The sequence below is a fragment of the Rhea pennata genome, chromosome 26 (genome assembly GCF_028389875.1).
Source record: "Rhea pennata isolate bPtePen1 chromosome 26, bPtePen1.pri, whole genome shotgun sequence".
Taxonomy (NCBI): domain Eukaryota; kingdom Metazoa; phylum Chordata; class Aves; order Rheiformes; family Rheidae; genus Rhea; species Rhea pennata.
The window spans coordinates 2,630,506-2,650,074 of record NC_084688.1 but is presented as its reverse complement, the minus strand read 5'-3'; the positions used below and the strand labels follow the sequence as shown (position 1 = coordinate 2,650,074).

Below are 19,569 nucleotides of genomic sequence, written 5' to 3'. Positions count from 1 at the left end.
ACTTTAACAGGGAAATTCCTTTCAGCCCATGCAGGTACGGCAGGGGAAGATCAGGCTTTGGGGACAAGATATGTGTCCTAAATGGGGGGGAGACGTTACCTGCTTTAATGTCAGCACGGGGAGCGCATTCTCCGCGGAGAATGGGAAGTCAGGAGTCACGCACTGCCCTCCCCTCCCATCTCCAAACTGGACCAAATTGGTCCTAACCGGGAGTGTTGAAAGGGAAGGAGGAAGTGGGAGATGGCGTTTTTAAATATTTTACAAGCTCCAACATGCGAGGAGTCAATAAAACTGACAACAGGAGCAAAGATTAAATGTTCGCACCGGATTCTCGAATGAGAATTCACCGCTTTTTTCTCCCTCGCTTCCTTTCCCTTTCCTCCCCTCTGCTCGCCAGCCAAGTCTAACACCACCAGAGCGGTGATATTTAACTCTGTCTGCTAGTGTAAACCTTTATGTAGCAAAATTAGAGCAACTCAGTGACTTTCATTAAATATTAAGGGAGATCCAGGGACGATGACTGAGCCAGAAATACAGCATCATTCTCTGTCAAGCCTCGTATTAATTTAAATTGTCGGCTTCCAAAGGATGCAGACCACTTACAGCATTTTACTGGGCTGCATTTCATTTCATTAAATTTTATTGCATTTAATTTCATCGCATTTTATTTGGTGCATTTTATTTTATATATATTTTTTTTCTGTAGGCTTGACATTTTGCGCGTGGGAAATGGGCCGTTTGCGGGCGTGCTGCTGCGGCGGCGCCCGCGCAGGGTGCGCGCTCCGTGTGCGGAGCCGCGCCGCAGCCCCGCGCAGCGGGCGGCGTCGCCCTCTGCCTGGCTCAGCACCCGGAGCTGGGTTTAGCCCCGGGTCCAGACACCGCTGTGCGAGCGTCGCCCTGTAATAGTCAGATGTCGGGATGAGCTGGGTGGCGAGGGGCTGTCGGGCTCGGCGTGGCCAAACCTTCCCGCTGGGGACCCAGCCCTGGAGAGGAGATGCTCCGGCCCGGGAGAGGAGCACCAGCCTCGGGACAGCACCGCAGAGCAGGGAGGGGATCCCCAGCCCTGGCGGAGGAGCCCAGAGCCGGAGTTAGAGCCCCAGAGCCAAGAGGGGATCCTCAGACCTGGGTTAGGAGCCCGCACTCGGGGTGGGACAGCAAGACGCAGGATAGGATCCCTGGCCCGGGAGGGGGTTCACGACCCGGTTAGGACACCAGACCCACCGTAGGACCGCAGACCGAGCAGGAGTCCTAAACCTGGCAGAAAGGCTCACGCAGGGATCGCCCCTCTTTCTGCCGTCGCTCGCCGCTGGCTTTGGGAGGGGACCGAGGCAGAGGAGTTTGGGTGTCGCGATACTTCGCTCGGGGCAGGATCGGGTCTGAGAGGGCCCCGTCGTGCCCGCAGCGCCGCCCCACATCCCGGCTCTGTCTGGGCTCCCCGAGGCTTAGGGGTCCTCCCTGCTCCCCACACCTCTTCCAGCCCCATCCTCCCCAAAAAGGCGATTAGCGGCGGATCAAGGCAAAAGGCTTCGTTTCGGCCGGGTTTTTTTTTTTTGGGGGGGGGGAAGGGGGGGAAGAAAGCCTGGGCAGCGGCCGCAAAGCCCCTGCCCCGCGCATCCTCCACGCATCCCCCGCCGCTGCCGCTCACCGCCCGCATCACTCTGCCCAGCCGCACAACTTCCCTACACCCCCTAATTTATCCAGTAAATTGTTTCTTACCGCCTTTTTTTTTAGTTGTATTTCTTTACTAACTCGCTGAAACCGAATATTACTGGGAAAAAAGCAGAGCTTGAAATATTGCGCATTATAGTTACAAATGACAGAAATAATATTCAAAAATGAGAAGAGATAATAATCTATCTTAAGTAGCTCGAGCAAGTGCCGTTTCATTAATTTCTATGCAATGGGTTTTTTTTCTTGCTTGTCATCTCTTCAGAAGTTCCTGGTCTATCAGCACACAGCGAATCCGTGTTTATCGCATACTCATCCCCAAAGAAATCTCTCCCTCCCGTCCTTTCTCATACCCTATCTTTTCCCAAAGAGGAAGCTATTAACGTTGTAAATATGAGCCAACATCACCTTAATTCATAATTTATTGCTGGCGGTAAGGGAGAGTTATTTAAAATCAAAGCATCGCGGAGGGCGAGAGCTGCAAGGCGTGGAGGCCAGCGAGCGGAGCAGCGCGGAGCAGGAAGGAGGCGGATGCGGAGACCTGTAGCGTAGCGCGGAGCGGGGCGCGGGCGCGGGGCGGGCGCTCGCTGCTGCCGGGCAGCGCCGTTATTCGCCTTATTCCGGAGCAGGGTTTTTTGGGAAGCGGCTTCCCGGGGAAAGCAGGGGAAACGCCGTGCTGCGGTCACTGGCTCTGGCAAAGCTCTGCGCCGAGCCGCTGCTTTGCTGCAAAGCTCCCTGTTAAAGCAAAGCGGCTGAGACGAGAGCAAAGGGGGCCGTAACACCCGCACAAGGGGATTTGCACCGAAACAGCCACACGACGCAGGCCTCGGGAGCCGCTGACAACTTCAGAGCCGATTCAAATTGCGCTACTTCATTTTAATATGTGGAAAGGGAACTGAACTCGATTTATTCGCAGACAAGACAAAAGGGAAGAGTCTTGTTGCTTTTCAGTGAAGTAGGCAAAGGGTTGGCAATGGTGACGATTTCCTTTGAAGTTTTTTCTTTTTCTTTTTCTTTTCCTTTTTTTTTTTTTTTTTTTTTTTTTTTGATCGGGAGGAGGGAGAGGAGACGAGAGAGAGGCGGAAGAAATAAAAGGCAATAACCACATTTCAACACTTGCCTGCGCGTAACCAAATCGGTTGAAAAGGGAGCTATAAATCAGAGGTGATGTTAGAGATTCGACTCCTAATTTTTTTAGTATAGACATAAGGGGAGGGCTTAAGAAGAAATTGCCACCCGTTACTATTCCGTCTCCTTTTGATGTCCGGCTCAATACGAAATATATCAGCGCTTTATTGGCAGCGGTATCTAGAGGTCAGGAGAAAAGCCTGAAAAACTCAGGGTCAAATTCTCACCGAACACGTCCCGGTGAAATCCACGGGGGCTGCCAGCCCGCTGCACGGCGAGACGGGCCGGGCGGGGGCCGCACCGCGCCCCTCGCCCGCCTCCGCTCTTCTGCCCGGGGAGGGCCTGTCCCCCCGCCTCCGCCCGCTCGGCTCCCGCCGCCGCAATGGCACGCTGCAGCCTTTCACCAGCATCCAGATACATATTTCCTCTCCCCGGCCTGAGGTCAGCTCCAACAAGTCGGGCTAAAAATAACCTGCGGGATGGGGTCTGTTGCTACTGTTACCTCTCCCTGTTCCAAAGGGGAGAGGCAAAAATATTCACTGCAGAGGGGCAATAGTTAGAGACGGGGTATTCTCCCCGAGCTCTTGGGAAGGATGGCGGGGGAACGAAAGAAAGAAACCCGAAGGGCTTTGCATAACTTTTATTTCCTCTCTTTCTCTCTCTCCCTCATTCTTTCATTCCTTCTTTTTTTCCCCCCCCCTTTCCCTGGACGAGACATATGGAATCAATTTTGAATCCTGACATTGAAGGCTGGCCAATTCCTACTGGCTCTAAAAACCAGAATCCATTTGGTTCCTTTCTCTCCAGCACCCCTTGTCACTCAGTATTATAGCCGTCTTGCAACATTTTAAGTCTTTATAAAGAGAAACAGCTTTCCAGATAGATACCAAGGAGTCAGGAGTGGGGATTTTTTTTAAGGAGAACGTGCGTGCAACCTCCCCCTCCCAGCACCCCGTCTCATCCCCTGCCGCTTGTATCTTCTGCAAAGGGGGCCGCATCCTTACAATATTTTAAGCTGTTTTGGAAGAGTTTCTATTTTTCTCCCATCAAGTCAGTTCCGTTCGACTCGAGAGAGTCCAAAAAATCAAAGCATCTTTGGGGAAAAGAAAAAATCTATCCGAGCAAGCTGTCAGCAAGATCCACCGGGGTACAATAAAGTAGTTTCTTTTCTTCTCCTTAATTTGCCTGCTCCGGTTGCAAACTCGCACCACCCTCATCTGGCGTCGCTCCTTCTTCTTGAAGTCCTGAGTTGAACGGTAACACAGGTAAGAAGTAAAAAAAATAAATAAATAAAACGAAGATGCAGCTCTGCCTTTTCTACCTTCTCAATTCCGACGCTGTGAGATATAATTAATTGCTCCGAAAGCTTTGACAGGCTTCTCCACTGGTCATCATGAGCTATAGCTGATTTCTACTGGTAACAAATTAAGACTGATGCCTCAGAAGCAGGATCGGGAAAGCAGAAGATGAGCAAAAATTAGCTTGTACGGTCCATAACCGAGACCGGCCACAAACCGTTCCTCTCCAAGTGCGTGTTTACCAGCGAAGTTTGTCTGGGACACATTTGTTAAAGGTTTAGCACCTCTCTCTTGTTTGAAAAAGAAACTACAAAAGCCCCTATTGAAAAAGCGGGGTGTTAAACTGAAGAAAGTATGTGATGGTGATTTATGACCCTACAAAGTTTTTTGTTTACTTGGAGCAGACCCTAATTACAACGGCTTTTAAAAAAATTCCCAAGCTCTGTGTATGTCCATAGCGGATTTTCCCTCCCCAGTTCTGATTGTAATGGCCAGATGTGACTAGCAGACATCTAACTAGTTTGCTTGCTTTTTCTTTTAGCCGACCAGTGCATTTGACCGAAAGGGGTAAGGCAGAGACTCTTAATATCTGGCATAAAACCGGTGGCTCTACTGAGAGACCGAGCCTGAAAATATCAGGATTTAAAAACGCATGGTTTGTTTTTGTTTGTGATGTATCTCCGAAAATAGTTAATTTCTCTCAAATGCATTTTCTGAGTTTACTTTAATTGGCAAGGAAAGAACTGGAAAGGCGAATATTGCATGCGATATTTTCTATTGATTTGTGCTATTCGTTTTGGACTCAAAATTTCTGCCCCCATCCACTTTGTGAACTCCCAGTGTGTATTTTAAGATTGAGGCAGGAAAATCAACCTTGTGTGAGGGAAAGGGAAAAAAAAAGAGAAATTGAATTAAACCTGGAAATATTCCTAAAAATAACGTACACGGACTCTCTGTTCTCTTTTGGTTCTTTCCATTTAGAGTGAGATAATGCTTCAGACCCTGGGACAAGTTACTTGTTCTAAAAATGTTCTCATACATCGTAAAACTGGAAAAGTTTTGACTGTGTCTAATATTTCCTGTGCATAACTGGTATATTGGCAGAGAACAGGAGCTCTGATATACAGAGCCTCTTTTTCTGAAAATTGCTTTGCATTACATTTCTTCAGCTTCAGAATTATCTTTACTCGCCTCTAGCTAAACTTGATTTTTTTTAACCTAGCGCTTGATCTGCTGGCGAATGAAATCTGAGAGGAAACCGCAGGCCCTAAGTGGCCGTAATTTAATTGATTTTATCATAAATCATCAACTTCATGAAGAAACAAAGCTTTCATTGAAGTAAATTGATATTAATGGACACTTTCTGAAATTTACCCATATAGATCTGTATGTTGTCGGTGCTTCCAGTTCTGCTTTTGGGGGACTGGGGGTTTGGGGGGTTTTGGTAGCGTGCAGAATCTCGTTCCTGGGGCAGAGGGGGCTTTGAAAGCTCAGGTTCTCACTGTGGCGGTGCTGGCAGTGGTTAAATCCGGGAAGCCTGGGATGGGGGTCTTAGGGGTGGGTGGTCACCGAGGCATCAGCTGGCCTTCTTCGGGGTTGTTCTCCCAGGTAGATTATTTCCCCTGGACGGGGGAATCTGTGAATGGAGGTATGTGGTGTCGCCGGCACCGCACGGGTGCTGAAGAGCCGGGAGAAGGGCCGGGGTGGCCCAGCGCTCGTTTCAGCTGGGCACGCGTTGCTTTCAGCCGGGATAAAAATAGAAGTATGATTTAAAGCCCCCAGTTCCGTCTGCGTGTCCTCTGCAATAAAGGCACCGGCGCTGCGTTCCTAAAGCTCTCTCTCCTAATTAAAAATTAACTAAGAGCCTGGGATGGATGGGAGCCCTTTGATACGGTGATGAGGATGACAGACCGAACACCCTTACAGTAATACAGGATTTTAGCAAAGGATGGCGGCCCAGATGTGTGCCTGTATTTGCATGGCGTGTTTGTAGAGATGCACTGTGTAGGGAGAACGCAGAATTCACTGGTATCCGCGCGGTTCCCTATCGACGATAAGCACTCAGTGTGAACATCCCAAAAGAGAGAAATGCAAATCCTTCACACTGCTTCTTTCTCTTCTCCCTCTCTTGAGATTTTCTCCTCAGAAATTGTTAATCTTTATGAATTATCAAATGAAAGTAGGTAAAATGGAGCTCATATCTTCTCTCAGATCCCTTCTTCCCCATGTCAAGCTCATTCTCCAGCGCCATCCGAGTCCCGGATTCAGGCGAGTATCACTGCAAAAATAACCGAATTCCTTCCTTTTTTCACAGAACCTGCCACGTCGGTAGCGTGGGTGCCTGGACATCCCGGTCCTCCGGGAGGTGAAGAAAGGGCAGTGGCAGAAAGGCTTTGAATTCGCATTTTCTTCCTCTTTTTTTGGAGGGGGGGGGCCAGGAGGAGGAGGATGGGAGTTAAAATGGCAAGAAACTCGGGCAGCTGGAAGTAGGCGCGGAAAGCGGTGGAAGGGAGCGGCGGGCAGCCCGGGGCTCCGGGCCGGGGCCGCCCGCTCGCCTCTCCCGGCCCTCGGACCCGCTTTTTCTCCGTCTCCGTGGTTCTTTGCCGGTCGGCTGGAAGTTGAGGCTTTGGGAGCGCTGGCTGCTGCGGTCGCTTTCCCCGTCATTGTTTGGTCCCCTGCTTCGCCTCCAGATTAGGAAAAAAAAAAAAAAAAAAAAAAAAAAGTGGGGGAAAAGAAAGGGAAAAGCCGGAGGGAAGTCGGGAAGCGCCGGGGCAGCCCGGGCTGCGGCGGGACGAGGCTGCCGGGAGCGAGGGGCTTCGCCTGCCCGCCTGCCCGGGAAGTTTGGGGAATTTGCTGCTGGGGGGATTAGTGCGGCTGGAGGGGGGAGCCGGTCATTTACCAATTCTGTATAAAATGGGCAAAAGGTTGACGTGTCCTCGTCACGTGAGCGCATAATTCAAGCTATTATTTTGGCATTTGGAAGAGGGGGGTGAAGCGGGGCTGGCGATTCCCAGCCCGTCTCTGGTGAGCTGTTCCCAAAATAGCGATGTGTAGCACACTGATGCCGTCAATTGCACTATTCTCTCGCCCCCCCCCCCCCACGTACCCTCCACCCCCCCACACAACCCCCACTCTTGGGCGAGCACAGGCTTTTGGCGACGGGAGGACCCAGCGGAGCGGAGTCCTGCGGGCCGGGGGGGGGGGGGGGAGGGACACGACCCAGCCCGAGCAGGAGGTTCGGAGTTGTGTGTCCGCCTAGTTGTTGTTCTGTTTTATTTTTTTGGAGCCAATTCAAAAGTGCTTCCGCTGATTGATCATTAACCTGGTGAGTTATTACTCCTCTAAGCAAAGGTCATGGGGAGAAAAAGGTCTAATCTGTCAAGGAAACCCACCGCTCACTCAGTTTCGTTTTGATTTCTTATCCGGGCTGGCTTCTGTTTGGGGTTGCAGCAGATCCTGGACCTTCTGTAACCCCACCCTCGGGCTCTCCTTCGGGGTGTCGGGGGCACCCGCAGCCCCTTCCCTTTAGGCAAAAGTGGGCGAAGGGGAGTGACGAGCCCCGTGTGAGTGGAAGGGGCTGGTGGGTGCTCTGCTCCCTCCGGGCTGGAGGCCCTCGGCTGCGCTGCCGAGATGGATTTGAATCGTCTTTTAAGAAAATTGTACAAAATAGAGCAAAAAGAAGCAAAGAAAAACAAACAAACAACCCCCCCCCCAAAAAAAAAAAAACAAAAAAAAACAAAAAAAAAACGGGGAAAAGAACTCGCTCCATTCCTCCTCTGCCTTTACTGAGAGAGGACAAATTAAAAACAAAGAAAAACAAACATTTCTCTCCCCTCCCCTTGCTGGAGCTTTTATTTATGGCATCTCCTTTTTGTTTGTTTGTTTCTCTTTCCCCCTCCTCCCTTCTGCATCCATTCCAGAAAAACGCAGCTTCGCTCTTTTCTCCACCTCCTTTCGTTCTGCCCACTCTTCCCCCTTCCTCCCAGGGCCTGGCGTGGGAGGAACTTTCCTACGCGCATATTTCGTTTGCTGAGTTCACAGCGCAGAAAGAGTGTTTTTTTTTTTCCTCTTTACAAATCTCTGTGTGTACTCCGCAGAGGGAACTGCAAAGCCCCAGTTAACCGGGGAGGCTCTGATGTAAGTGGAATATTGCCAACGCTGTGTATTAAAGTGTGCGCGCATGTAATAATAATACTAATAAAAAATACAGCTATAGGCCGCCGACTAGAGAAGGTCACGAAGCATCCGCTGGTGATTTATGGACTCGGGGATGTTGTCACAAGCAGAGTAGGGGTGTGAGGGGAACATTTTTATTTGAGATTAATAACATCAACATACAGAACGGAAACAGGATTATTAAAGCGACTGAATGTTTCCCAGAACGAAAATATTTTTAAATGAGATTGCTTTTTCTTTCTCTCCTTCTTTCTTTCCTTCTGAATCCTTCGTGCCAAAGTTGTGGTGATAAATTTCAGTGTAGCTTTAAAAATGTTTACGACTTGATACCGTTAATTCTGATACCAAATCACTTGTACGTGAACGGTGTCTACGTACAGCATAAAGCATCTCTCCTTTCTCCTTCCCCCTTCGTGGCAATCGTTCGACCAAATTGGAGAAACACAAAAAGACATATTCTGAATCCTTAAGGCTTTTCTGCCTTTTATGAAAATGGCCTTGTATTTTCCCTACTGAGTTACTGTTGTTGAGTCCAGAACTAATTAGCGGTACATATTTAATTTCTTAAATGCATTTACTACTGAAATCACCAGCTGCATTTATCTAAAATACTTCACTTTTTAAAAAAAGTTACCAGCTGCATTTAACTAAAATACCTCACATTTTTTTTTAAGTTACATTCAGAATTCACCAACCTATGCAAGGAAGCGTCTACATTTCACATCAATCCACTTCGTTCAACGAGTCTAACGCCATATGCGAAAACCCAGAACGGGCTAAAATGTTCCCCTCGATGGTGGGTTTCCGTGGAGGAAGCTGGAGGGAAATGTTCGAGAGACAGACGAATGTATCAGGTTTACAGAAACAAACCTTGTCTCCACCATCTCTGATGACAGTTCTGGTTATAAATGTGTAAAGATGGTGCAATCTCTGGAAAATGCTGTAGTTACTTGGATGAGAAATAATCTCAGAGGAAATACTGGGGCTTTTGTTCATTAGAGCCTGTCTTCTCCCTATTCCCACCCAAAGATTTCTCTGTGTGATGAATTCCCTCGTCCATGCTTTTCTGACTGAAGTTTCATGATTTTTTTTTCTTTCAGTTCTTTTCCTTTCTCAAACTCCACCGCTGCTTCCTATTTGCTGGACCAGACATCAGAGAATTGGTGAGTTTTGCTGAATATTCTACCCGGCCCATGTCTCTGTGTATATCCATATCTCTATCTGTATCAGGCTTGGAAGCCTTTCCTTTTCTAAAGTCACCCAACGTGACTTTTTTTCCACACCAACCCAACAATAAGCCCGGCTGTCCTGAATCTCAGCTGAGTATTTTCATTTTGCTACTGGCTTGTCTTTAAACTTTGTGATTTATGGCTGTAACTTTGAGAGAGTGTTTTAAATGGAAAATATTTCCTGTATTCCCTTTGAAGGGAAATCCAGTCAGATTGCAACATTTGCTGCTGATTTTGTGAGGAGTGGAAGGGAGTTACGTTTTAAAGAAAAATAAGCTGCAACCAAAGCAAAGATGGAAATATACAGGCAGCCCAGAAGCTGCTTACAGGAGCTCAACAAATAAACTGCAACGACCTTCTTAATACTTTTTCTCTGTTGCTGTCTAAGGTTGAAATAAATTTATGCACTTCAGAAGAATTACTTGCAGAACCCAAAGTACTTGTGATACTCAGAATAGGTCAGTGGAGATCCATATTCAGAAACCTACAGAATGCTTCACTTACAGAGAAACCTTTTAAAAAGTAGCTCATGACTGTTATTCTTCTTGCCTCCACTGGACTTCTCAACGCCGTGGTTCCAAGATATGAACTATGTTGTAGCAGAAGATTTATGTCAGAGTAGTTCATAAAAAGTCAGATGGGAAAAAAATCACAGTAACGATGTCCCCTGGTCGAAACCCTCACGTCTGGGATCTGGACGCTGCGGCCAGAACAATGGCTGGAAACACCGTATTCCTGCGGGTAGGACTTTATCCATCACCTGGAAAACCTCTGCTGTCCAGCTCGCAAAAGGCAAATGCTTACTTGGACACCTTTCCCTAGCCTAAAGGTGCAAAGAAGGATGATGCAGACAGCCCGACGGGGCATACCTTCCCAGAGAGGTCCAAAGAGCCTTTGTGGTGACTCCTTTTCTTGCTCTGCTAAACGCAAATTCCACCCCTCGTCAGCACTTAACCCAAAGGGGTGAGCGCCAGAGTTAAAGAAAGGAGGAAAGATAATTGCATGTGAAACAAAAGTAGCGCTAAAAAAAAAAAAAAAAAAAAAAAGGAGAAAGAAAAGTGCCGACACCTAAATTCTTCGCCCTGCCTTCCTCCCACTCGCCAGCCCCTCCTCGTCACGGGCTTTCCCTGAAACGCATCTTGGCGAGTTTCTGTTTTCGGCAGAGGCGAGAGAGCGGGGAAAGGCATAAATCTCCCGCGGCGACAGCAGCAGCGCCTCGCGCAGCCATGCCGGCATTATTAATAATAGCTGTATTAATCATCTTTACTGTCCAACCCCTCCCTGCATTTGCCTCCCCCCAAGTGACTCCCCCCGCTCCAGACCCCGCACCTACTCCCCGACGGAGGGCGAGCGGAGCCGCCGCGCAGGGACTTGGGTGCACAAACTTAACGCGAAAGTTGTCCCGGCTTCAGGGCTCTGGAGCTGCATCGACCCTGCAGAGCCCCGGGTTTGCGCCCCTCTCCCTCTCCCGGCTCCTCTCCCCCCACACCCCACTGCGGCTGCCGGCTTCTGACCCCCGCTGCCCCCCAGAAAAGTGCATTTCACAATCGTTTCGTAGCGGGAACTTTAACGCAGCCGAGGGGACGGAGCACGAAAAGCATCAGCTATTGAAGGAGCCGCGATTCCAACTGCTAAAGGGGGGGGGGGGGGGGACTATGACTATGTTGAAACGGTTTATTAACATAAATTGACACCTAATTGTTAAGCACGTGAATCAAAGGAAAGCTTTGCCATCTTTCTGCCTAGGCCTCTGTCCACCACGTCTGCAATTAGCATAATTTTTCACTAGTGACGCTGTTTGGAAGGCTCGCTGGCTTTGCCCAGCAATCCAAACCAAATCTTTATTTTTAAATATCCCCCTCCGCTTTATTTCACCACTCGCACACCCCCTGTAGCCTGGATTCTTTTCGTTATTATTTTAATCCCAGCCAAGCATTGCATAGTTAAAAGGGGGGGGGGGTTGTGTTCAGCTTTTCTTTCTTTCTTTTTTTTTCCCTTCTCCTTTCCCTTCTTCCCCTTTGCTTGGTAAAGCAGAGGCCATTGTTATCAGTGAGCAGAGCGTACCAGTCTATAGGGCAACTAGAATCTCAGGGTTTGTCCATTCAAAGCCCTCAGCTTTTCTACACATCTTGGAAGCTGGAAAGCATCTTGATTTTTTTTTTCTTCCCAAACGGAGACAGAGAGACAATTTGAGCTGCCGTAACCGAAAGCTCCACTGGCTGAGCCCCCTCCCCCTCTGTTTTGGCTTTTTTTTATATACATATATACATACATATACTGGATTTTTTCCTCTCTCTTGTATATTCCTTTAACATTTTTTAAGGAAAGGGGTCATTCCGTGCTTATTGATTGCGTGGATGCTGGATGTGAAAATATATTATGTCTGCCTGTGCTTTGCTCGTCAGAGACTAAGGTAAGCCGGACTCAAATAGGCTATCACTTTGTGAATGGCGGAGTATATGTCCCAATGATTTATGACCATATGACTCCAATCTCGGTTCAAGAAGAGTTCACAAGCTTTAAGCTTCCTTCCACGCAGAGACTCTTTTGCAGCCCTCATCCAGGGCCCTTTTTCCCCCCTGCTTTACAACTGGGGAGTTCTGGTTGGGGTGAAGCTCGGCTGTGGGGGAGGGAAGAGGGAAATTTTAGGAATGTGTCTCTATTTTCCAGGCATATTCACCGTAAGGCAGAAGCTGGGATTTGAGGTCCTTCTGAGTAGCCGACCTATTGTTAAGGGCATGTTTAGAATATTTATTATTAATAATAATTTAAACTAAAACCGGGGCGATTCCTGTTTTCGCTTGGTCTGGGAAATATACCTTAGGCGGGGGCGGGGGGAGGGGGAAAGGCGCTGCTCTTCTTCATAAACAGAGTCAGGTTGTGGATTTAGGATTTCCAACATGGAGGGAATGGCTTTACAGAAGAATATCTCTTCCCTAGATTTCTTTTATCTTTTCCTCCCGACTGTCTGATCTTTTCCCCAAGCATCCTTCCCCCTGCAACCCCTTCCTTATCCTATCTCTACATTTCCCCGTTTTTTTTTTTTTTCTTTTAATATCTCTAAATCTTCGCACTCAAAAGTTCCAGGCAAAGAGTTGTGGTTAAATGTTACCGCTCGCAAAGTGAAACTTGGAGCATGATGAAACACCCAGCGCGGATCCTGCTCGGGTTTAATTGGAACAGGAGATAATCGAATATTTATTATTCTGCCTGGGATTTTTTTTTTAACAATTCCTTGGAGTAAATAATTAGGATTGCGGCCGTCCTCGGCGAAGATAAATGACCGGCGTTTGTGACGGGCTGCGAGCCGAGGTACAAAGCAAATCTTCTGTGGAAGCCACAAGCGAGCGAGCTTTTGGGCGAAGGGGATTGTAAATTTATTTTATGGACATAAAAAAAATCGCCGTTATTTTTTGCCGCTTTCGCTGAGCCTCTCTGCTCTTTTCTGGTTTTGTTTTGTTTTGTTTTGTTTTGTTTTAAGAAACCTATGCCAGGCAGGGAGGCCTTGGAGAAATTCCCACCTCTGCCCTCGTAGACATTTTCAGCAAACCTATTCATAATAAAGGCACTGCTGTTCGTTAATTAATTCATAGCTCCTTGGCGAGGCTAGTGGAGTATACTTTTTAATAAGACGTATTTATCACGGTGAGGAAACCAAATGAGAATAACTCCCAGCAAGGACACCGTCCTCTCCGTAGACAATAATACATCTCCGTGGAAGATACAACACAGATTTGGGAATGCATAAAGGATTTAATCAGTGTAAAAAAGCGAAACAGTCCCTACGTGGACACGTTGTCTGAGGCTGCATTAGAAGTATATGGAGGTTTGCTATGACATGACATAAGAACACACCAGTCAAGCAAGGGGGGGGGGAAAAAAAGATGTTGTTTATTGTTAAGCTGTGGCTTCTGTTAAGCCCCAGTAGTCAGAAATATCGCATTCGACTTTATCTCCACAGAGTTTATCTTCTCTCTCTCTTCCTTTTTTTCTTCCTCTTATTTTTATTTTTATTTTCTTAAGTGTAGAAGAGTCCAGATAAAAATTAAATATGCAAATATAGAATGGATAAAAACAAATATACAATTGATATCTATTTCAAAAAAAGGGGAGGCAACACAGTTGTTCCTTGCAAAGTCTGAGCTGCAGTGAGAAGTTACTGTCTATTAAATATGTTTGCTGCTTGATTGATCCTCAGACAGTAAATTATTTTCCCGGGAAGATAGTTTCCGTATTTCTAGGATATTTCTAGGATATTTTCACTGTAGAGACAAAACAAAAAGTGAAAGAAAAAAGAAAAAATGAAAGAAATAAAGAGAAAAAAGGAAAAGAGAAAAAAGAAAAAAAAAAGAAAAGAGGAAGGTTTCATTTTGTAATTTGAGGTTCTGATATATATTTTTAGACTTTATGGGCTTAGATTGAGAGGGGGAGAATGATGAAAATTCAAAGAAAGTTAGGAGCAAATGGCCTGGTGATGTATTTGTTTTCCAAGGAAAAAAACAACAGCAATTAAACTGGTCCAGAATCACATCTTGCCAATTGTAGTTCCAGATTCAAGACCTATGAGTACACAGCAGGGCAGGCAATGAAAGGGTTTGTTTTTTAAATGCAACCTGTGCTACCCGAGAGAGAGAGGGAGAGAGACTAATAAACAGGCCAAAGGAAGCACATTCTTGAATTCATGCCTCTGCTTAAATCTGCTTAAAATATTTGCACCAAATTCCAGAGACTTTGTGAGTCACTGTGTAAACAGCAAATGAAGCCAACTGTGTCAAGACACTATTACCTGGATAAAACATATAGACTATTTGCTGTTCTCAGTTTAAAAACAAATATTCCAGACAGCAGCCCACAATAAACTTAGCACCCTTTGACTCTCTGTCTTCTCGTTTCTGACTAGGTAACATCCTGCTTGCTTTTATACACGCGAAGCGCTGCTTTGAATAGGTCACGGATAAGAAAGCATGGCTTCCACTCCTTTCATGTTTGCAGCTAGCAGCTCCCCAGCCAGTATTCTCACATTAACATTAATGCGTGTGTTATCCGGACACAGACATGTGTATGTGCACATGACACACGCATTTACCTGTAAATACACACACAGATCTGTATATGGCTGTATGTGTGTATGCATGGCTGTGTGTATATATGCATATAAATGAATATAGATGTAAATAGATGTATATAGATGAAACTATGTGTACTTATAGAGCATATATGCAGTTAAACATCCTCGGTGCTATGCTCTAAGGAAAAAAAAAAAAGATACAAACAAGCAATTGGGAAAACAGCTCCTCCAAATCAGCTCAACACTTCTGCAGTGAAATATTTGATGAGCTTTCCTAGGCTGCACACAGGACGAAATCTGCTCGAAGCATCTGTTCGCCCTGTTCTGCAGGACCCTATTCATGTCATGTGCTTTTCAGGGCCCAAGATGGATTCATAGGCCGAGTACTATTATTGTGTGTTTTCTCCTAACCTTTCAGGTCAGCTTCCAATAGACAGCTGGAAACGGCCTGTCACGTGGCCTTGGGGTGCCAATGTTCTGCCATAGGGGTGTCAAGACCCTGGTAGCCGGAAATATCATTTTGGGGAGTCCCAGAGATGCAGAAGACAACATACTACGACAGCTCCACGCTCTTCGGGGGCTACTCCTATGGGAGTGCCAATGGGTTCGGCTACGACGGCCCGCAGCAGCCCTTCCAGCCGGCCGCTCACGCGGAGAGCGACTACCAGAGGTCCGCCTGCTCCCTCCAGTCTCTGGGCAACACAACCCCTCACGCAAAAAGTAAAGATCTGAATGGGAGCTGCATGCGTCCGAGCTTGCCTCAAGAGCACCATGCGCCTCCGCCCATCTCGCCGCCCCCAAACCCTGCCGCCAACAGCGCCAGTAGCAACAGCAATAACCAGTCAGGGAGCAGTAAAACTGCCCCCAGCAAAGCCAACCTCAGCGCAAACGCCAGTCTCACCAAGCAGATTTTCCCCTGGATGAAAGAATCAAGACAAAACTCCAAGCAGAAAAACAGCTCCCCTAGCACAGGTATAACATTCTGCTTTTGTAACCATCAGTTTTCCTAACCAGTGAGGTACCGAAGCCACTGGTCAGAGTGGTCTGGTCTGGAGGGTGGAGAGAGGTGTGGAGGGCCGCAGCCCAGACCCCCGGCCGCTGGCCGGGCAGCCCTCCCACGTGCGCCTGCCGAACTGAGTGGGCCGCAGCCTGTCCTGAGACGCTGGCTGCACACACTTGGGTTATTCTAAACATATCCAGAGCACTACAGGGAAATGTAACCAGTCAGCTGTACACAGCTGACGTCTGACTGTGTGTGGATACAGACGTACAAACCTGTACAGCCACTGGATCAACTAGCAGTGCTAAAGCAGAGTAATGGTTCCCTTCCTACCTCCCCGCCTACAGATACTGTGGCAACCATGGTACTGTTTGAGCGTGTGCTTGTGCATAAACACATGCATATTTTTACATGTATTCACACATGCATACACACACATCTCTATGGCAAATGAGGAAAAAAGTACGCTCTGGAATTGCACTGTTCTGACAAATATATTCATATAAACTTTGCAGCACACACTTCACTATATTAATATTAATCTGTTATATATGTGTTTGTATTGCAAAAGTGTAGATACGAAAGTTATTAAGTGTTTAAAAATGTGCGTAAATATCTGTGTTATGCAAATATAAATCACACACAAGATATATATGTGTGTTTGTGTGTGTACGCATGCGCTTTCATATCTAGGCACACAAAATATTTCCAACACTGACCCGTGTTACTATTAATTGGCTTTGCAGTGGCTGCCCCTCTGCCAAATATTATTTTCTCAAAATTATCTGTTGAAAATAATCGACTCCTAAATAAATGGTCCTGGAATCCTTTTCTACATGACATGATCAAATTTTCATAAACCAGGGGCAGCTTTGGAGAACAGAACTCTTAATAAATGACATGATTATGGAGTGCAGGCTAATACAAAGGGGGTGAGAGGAAGGGGGGGTCGAACTCTTGTGCCTGTTCCAGGATTTATTAAGAAACGATGCATTCAATTTCTGCATGTAAGTAATTATCTTTTATTTCATTTCACGGCCAGCAGAAACCTGCAGCGGCGAGAAAAGCCCTCCAGGCTCCTCGGCCTCCAAGAGAGCCCGCACAGCCTACACCAGTGCTCAGCTGGTGGAGCTGGAGAAGGAATTTCACTTTAACCGGTACCTGTGCCGGCCTCGCCGCGTGGAGATGGCCAACCTGCTGAACCTCAGTGAGAGGCAGATCAAGATCTGGTTCCAGAACAGAAGGATGAAGTATAAGAAAGATCAGAAGTCGAAAGGCATGGGGTCTTCCTCTGGAGGGCCTTCCCCCACTGGCAGCCCACCCCAGCCCATGCAGTCCTCAGCTGGATTTATGAACGCCTTGCATACCATGAGCAGTAACTATGATGCCCCCTCACCACCTTCCTTCAATAAGCCCCACCAAAATGCCTATGCCATGTCAACTAACTACCAAAATCCCATCAAAGGTTGTCCTTCCCAACAGAAGTATGCCAATACGCCCCCCGAGTATGACCCCCATGTGTTACAAGGGAATGGGGTGGCCTATGGGACTCCCAGTATGCAGGGAAGCCCTGTCTATGTTGGAGGTAACTACATGGATTCTATGCCCACCTCTGGCCCGTCCCTTTACGGCCTCAATCACCTGCCACATCACCAGGCTGCCAACATGGACTACAACGGGCCTCCGCAGATGCCCCCGAGCCAGCACCACGGACCATGCGAGACCCACCCCACCTACACAGACCTTACCACGCACCACGCTTCTTCTCAGGGCAGAATCCAAGAGGCGCCCAAACTGACCCACCTGTGATAGAGAGCACGGATAGTCTCAAGTGAACTGGATGGGACCCTACCACAGAGTGTGGGAGAGGGGAAGAGGGCAAGATTGGCTTCAGAAATGTTTGTGTTGATCTCTTTTCTTTTTTTGACAGGGTGATTTCTGCCATGTTATTGTTATCACTGCTATTATTTCTTGCTTTTTTTAGGCACAATTTCCAATGATTTCAGTATTTGCTTCCAAAAGCAGCTCTCTCTCTGAAGAGATGTACCTCTTGTGTTTCAACACAAATGCTTCTGAAGTGGGCTTGGGGTAGTTTTATGGGAATCTAGCAGGTTTTAGGATCAGCATCCTGCATTTCTAAACCAAGTACAGACCATTACTGATAATTCTCGGACACTTGAAAGAAGAATAGTCAGCCAACCAAGTCTTCACAGTTGGTGTCTCTGCATCTACATAAACATATAATGTGTATACATATGCAATCAAAGGAGATTCACAGGAAAACTACCCTCCTCTCTAATTCCTTCTCAAGAAGAGCCTTTCACCTTCCCTTCCAACCTTCAGAGAAAAGACATCCTTCTTCGCTGAGTGACTTCCTGCCAGTCCCCAACATACACTGGAAATATTCACACCTGCCAATGCACGGGAATCACGTTCTGCCCCTCTTGCCCCTGCCTCCCCTCTCAAAAGCAAAAAAGTAAAATAAAATGAGAGGCTTAGGAACTGCAAAAGGTTCAGGAAACAAGCTTTTGAAACACCTATGAGACCCCCAACAAAATAACAGCAGTCCAAAGAGAGGAAGAACGAGTTGACAGGTCTGAATATTTTTCCACCTTTGCCTCTGATGACATGGAGTCTCCATTTGATGATGCCGGGGTATTTTTGGTTTGGGGGTATTTTTCTTAGGGTTCATTAACAGAAAAGCAATCTTAAGACTTAGAAGTCCTACACTTCTTTCCTCCTCTTCTCTTGACCTTACGTGAAAACAGGGTATATTTGAACAAATGGAATGTCCTCCAATCGAAGCAGAAGTGAATGGATCCTTGGTATTTGCTAATGCTTTCTTGTCTGGACATCTTTGTTGCACTTAGAGTTTACATATAATGGGTATAAAAACAACTTTGAAGGGTGTTCGTCCAACTCAGTCGAGACGTCCTTCAATAGGTGTGTGTTCTGGTGAACATTCATATATATTTATTGGTTATAGCCAGTTTAAAATATTTTCCTTTTTTGTATTATTTATCCCCAATATTATGTATTTATATGAGGAAAAAGATAAAAATTGTACTTTTTTAGTATTTACTTGTTATAAAGGACATTGTGTTTCCTTGTCATTGTACAACAAGCTTATTTTAGTTATTGTACTTTAGAAAGACCAGTAGTTTTATGTTACCTTCGTACTTATGAATAATGTAATTAGTTCTACTGGAGGCATGAGAGCAGAACCAGACTGTAATTGTATAGTCCTGAATTAGAAGAGCTATAGCGAATCCCTCCCTCCCACCTCACCCCTCCTCTTTGGAGATCTTTCTTTGTTCTTACAGTAGTTATTTTATTTCCTTGCTTAAGGGTTGTCTGTTGATCAATTCTTGAATAAACTTTCTGTTATCAATTTTACCTTGTCCTATCAGTCGAATTTAAAAGCAAAAAAAGAAAAGAAAAAAAGGAAAAAATGCATGTATGAGTAAAAAAAAGAAAAAAGAAAAAGAATGAAAGAAAGAGCAGGCAAGAGACAATTCTGAATTTTCCAGAGTCAAGAGGAGCGGATTGCCGTCTGCCTCCGCTCCCGGGAGGAGCGCGCCGGCCGCGGGCCGCGGCAGCCCTCGCCCCTGCGCGGCCCCTGCGCGGCCCCTGCGCGGCCCCTGCGCGGCCCCGCGCGGCCCTGCCCGCGCCTGCGGTCACAAAGGGGGGGTCACGTGGCGCCGGGGCTGGGCTGCCATTGGGCCGCAAATGAAAACAAAGGAAAACGATTAATCAGGAGGAGAAGGGCCGCGGGCTTCCGCGCGGGGATCTTCGCAGCGCGGAGCAGCTGCACCCCTGCGCACACGCCCAGCTGCCCACACGCACACGCGTGCACAAGTACTCTCACACGCACACGTGCCCCTGCCCCCAGACTGAAAAATACACGGAAAACTGTTTCTTTGGAGAGAAGGTTACAGGGCAAGGAAAAGGGAACATAACCCCTTGCAGAAGCAAAACCAGCGAGGATAATACCGTGAATAA

The 19,569-nt window shown here is 47.0% G+C and overlaps 1 protein-coding gene across 8 annotated transcripts in view; it reads left to right on the top strand.

The window, feature by feature from the left end:
• Positions 1–18,917, top strand: part of HOXB3 (homeobox B3) — a 41,964-nt gene extending 23,047 nt beyond the window's left edge. For 3 of the 8 annotated variants that reach the window (XM_062595931.1, XM_062595929.1, XM_062595928.1), the window contains exons 3-5: positions 9,371–9,433; positions 14,986–15,539; positions 16,610–18,917. In XM_062595931.1, the coding sequence (XP_062451915.1) occupies positions 15,104–15,539; positions 16,610–17,376 (1,203 nt within the window). In that variant the 5' untranslated portion in view covers positions 9,371–9,433; positions 14,986–15,103 and the 3' untranslated portion in view covers positions 17,377–18,917. Of the gene's footprint in view, positions 1–2,790; positions 2,833–7,350; positions 7,420–8,191; positions 8,232–9,370; positions 9,434–12,766; positions 12,812–14,985; positions 15,540–16,609 lie in introns of those variants that run through there. The other 5 variants (XM_062595930.1, XM_062595933.1, XM_062595932.1 and 2 more) reach the window with 5 other exon arrangements.
• Positions 18,918–19,569: the final 652 nt, after the last annotated feature.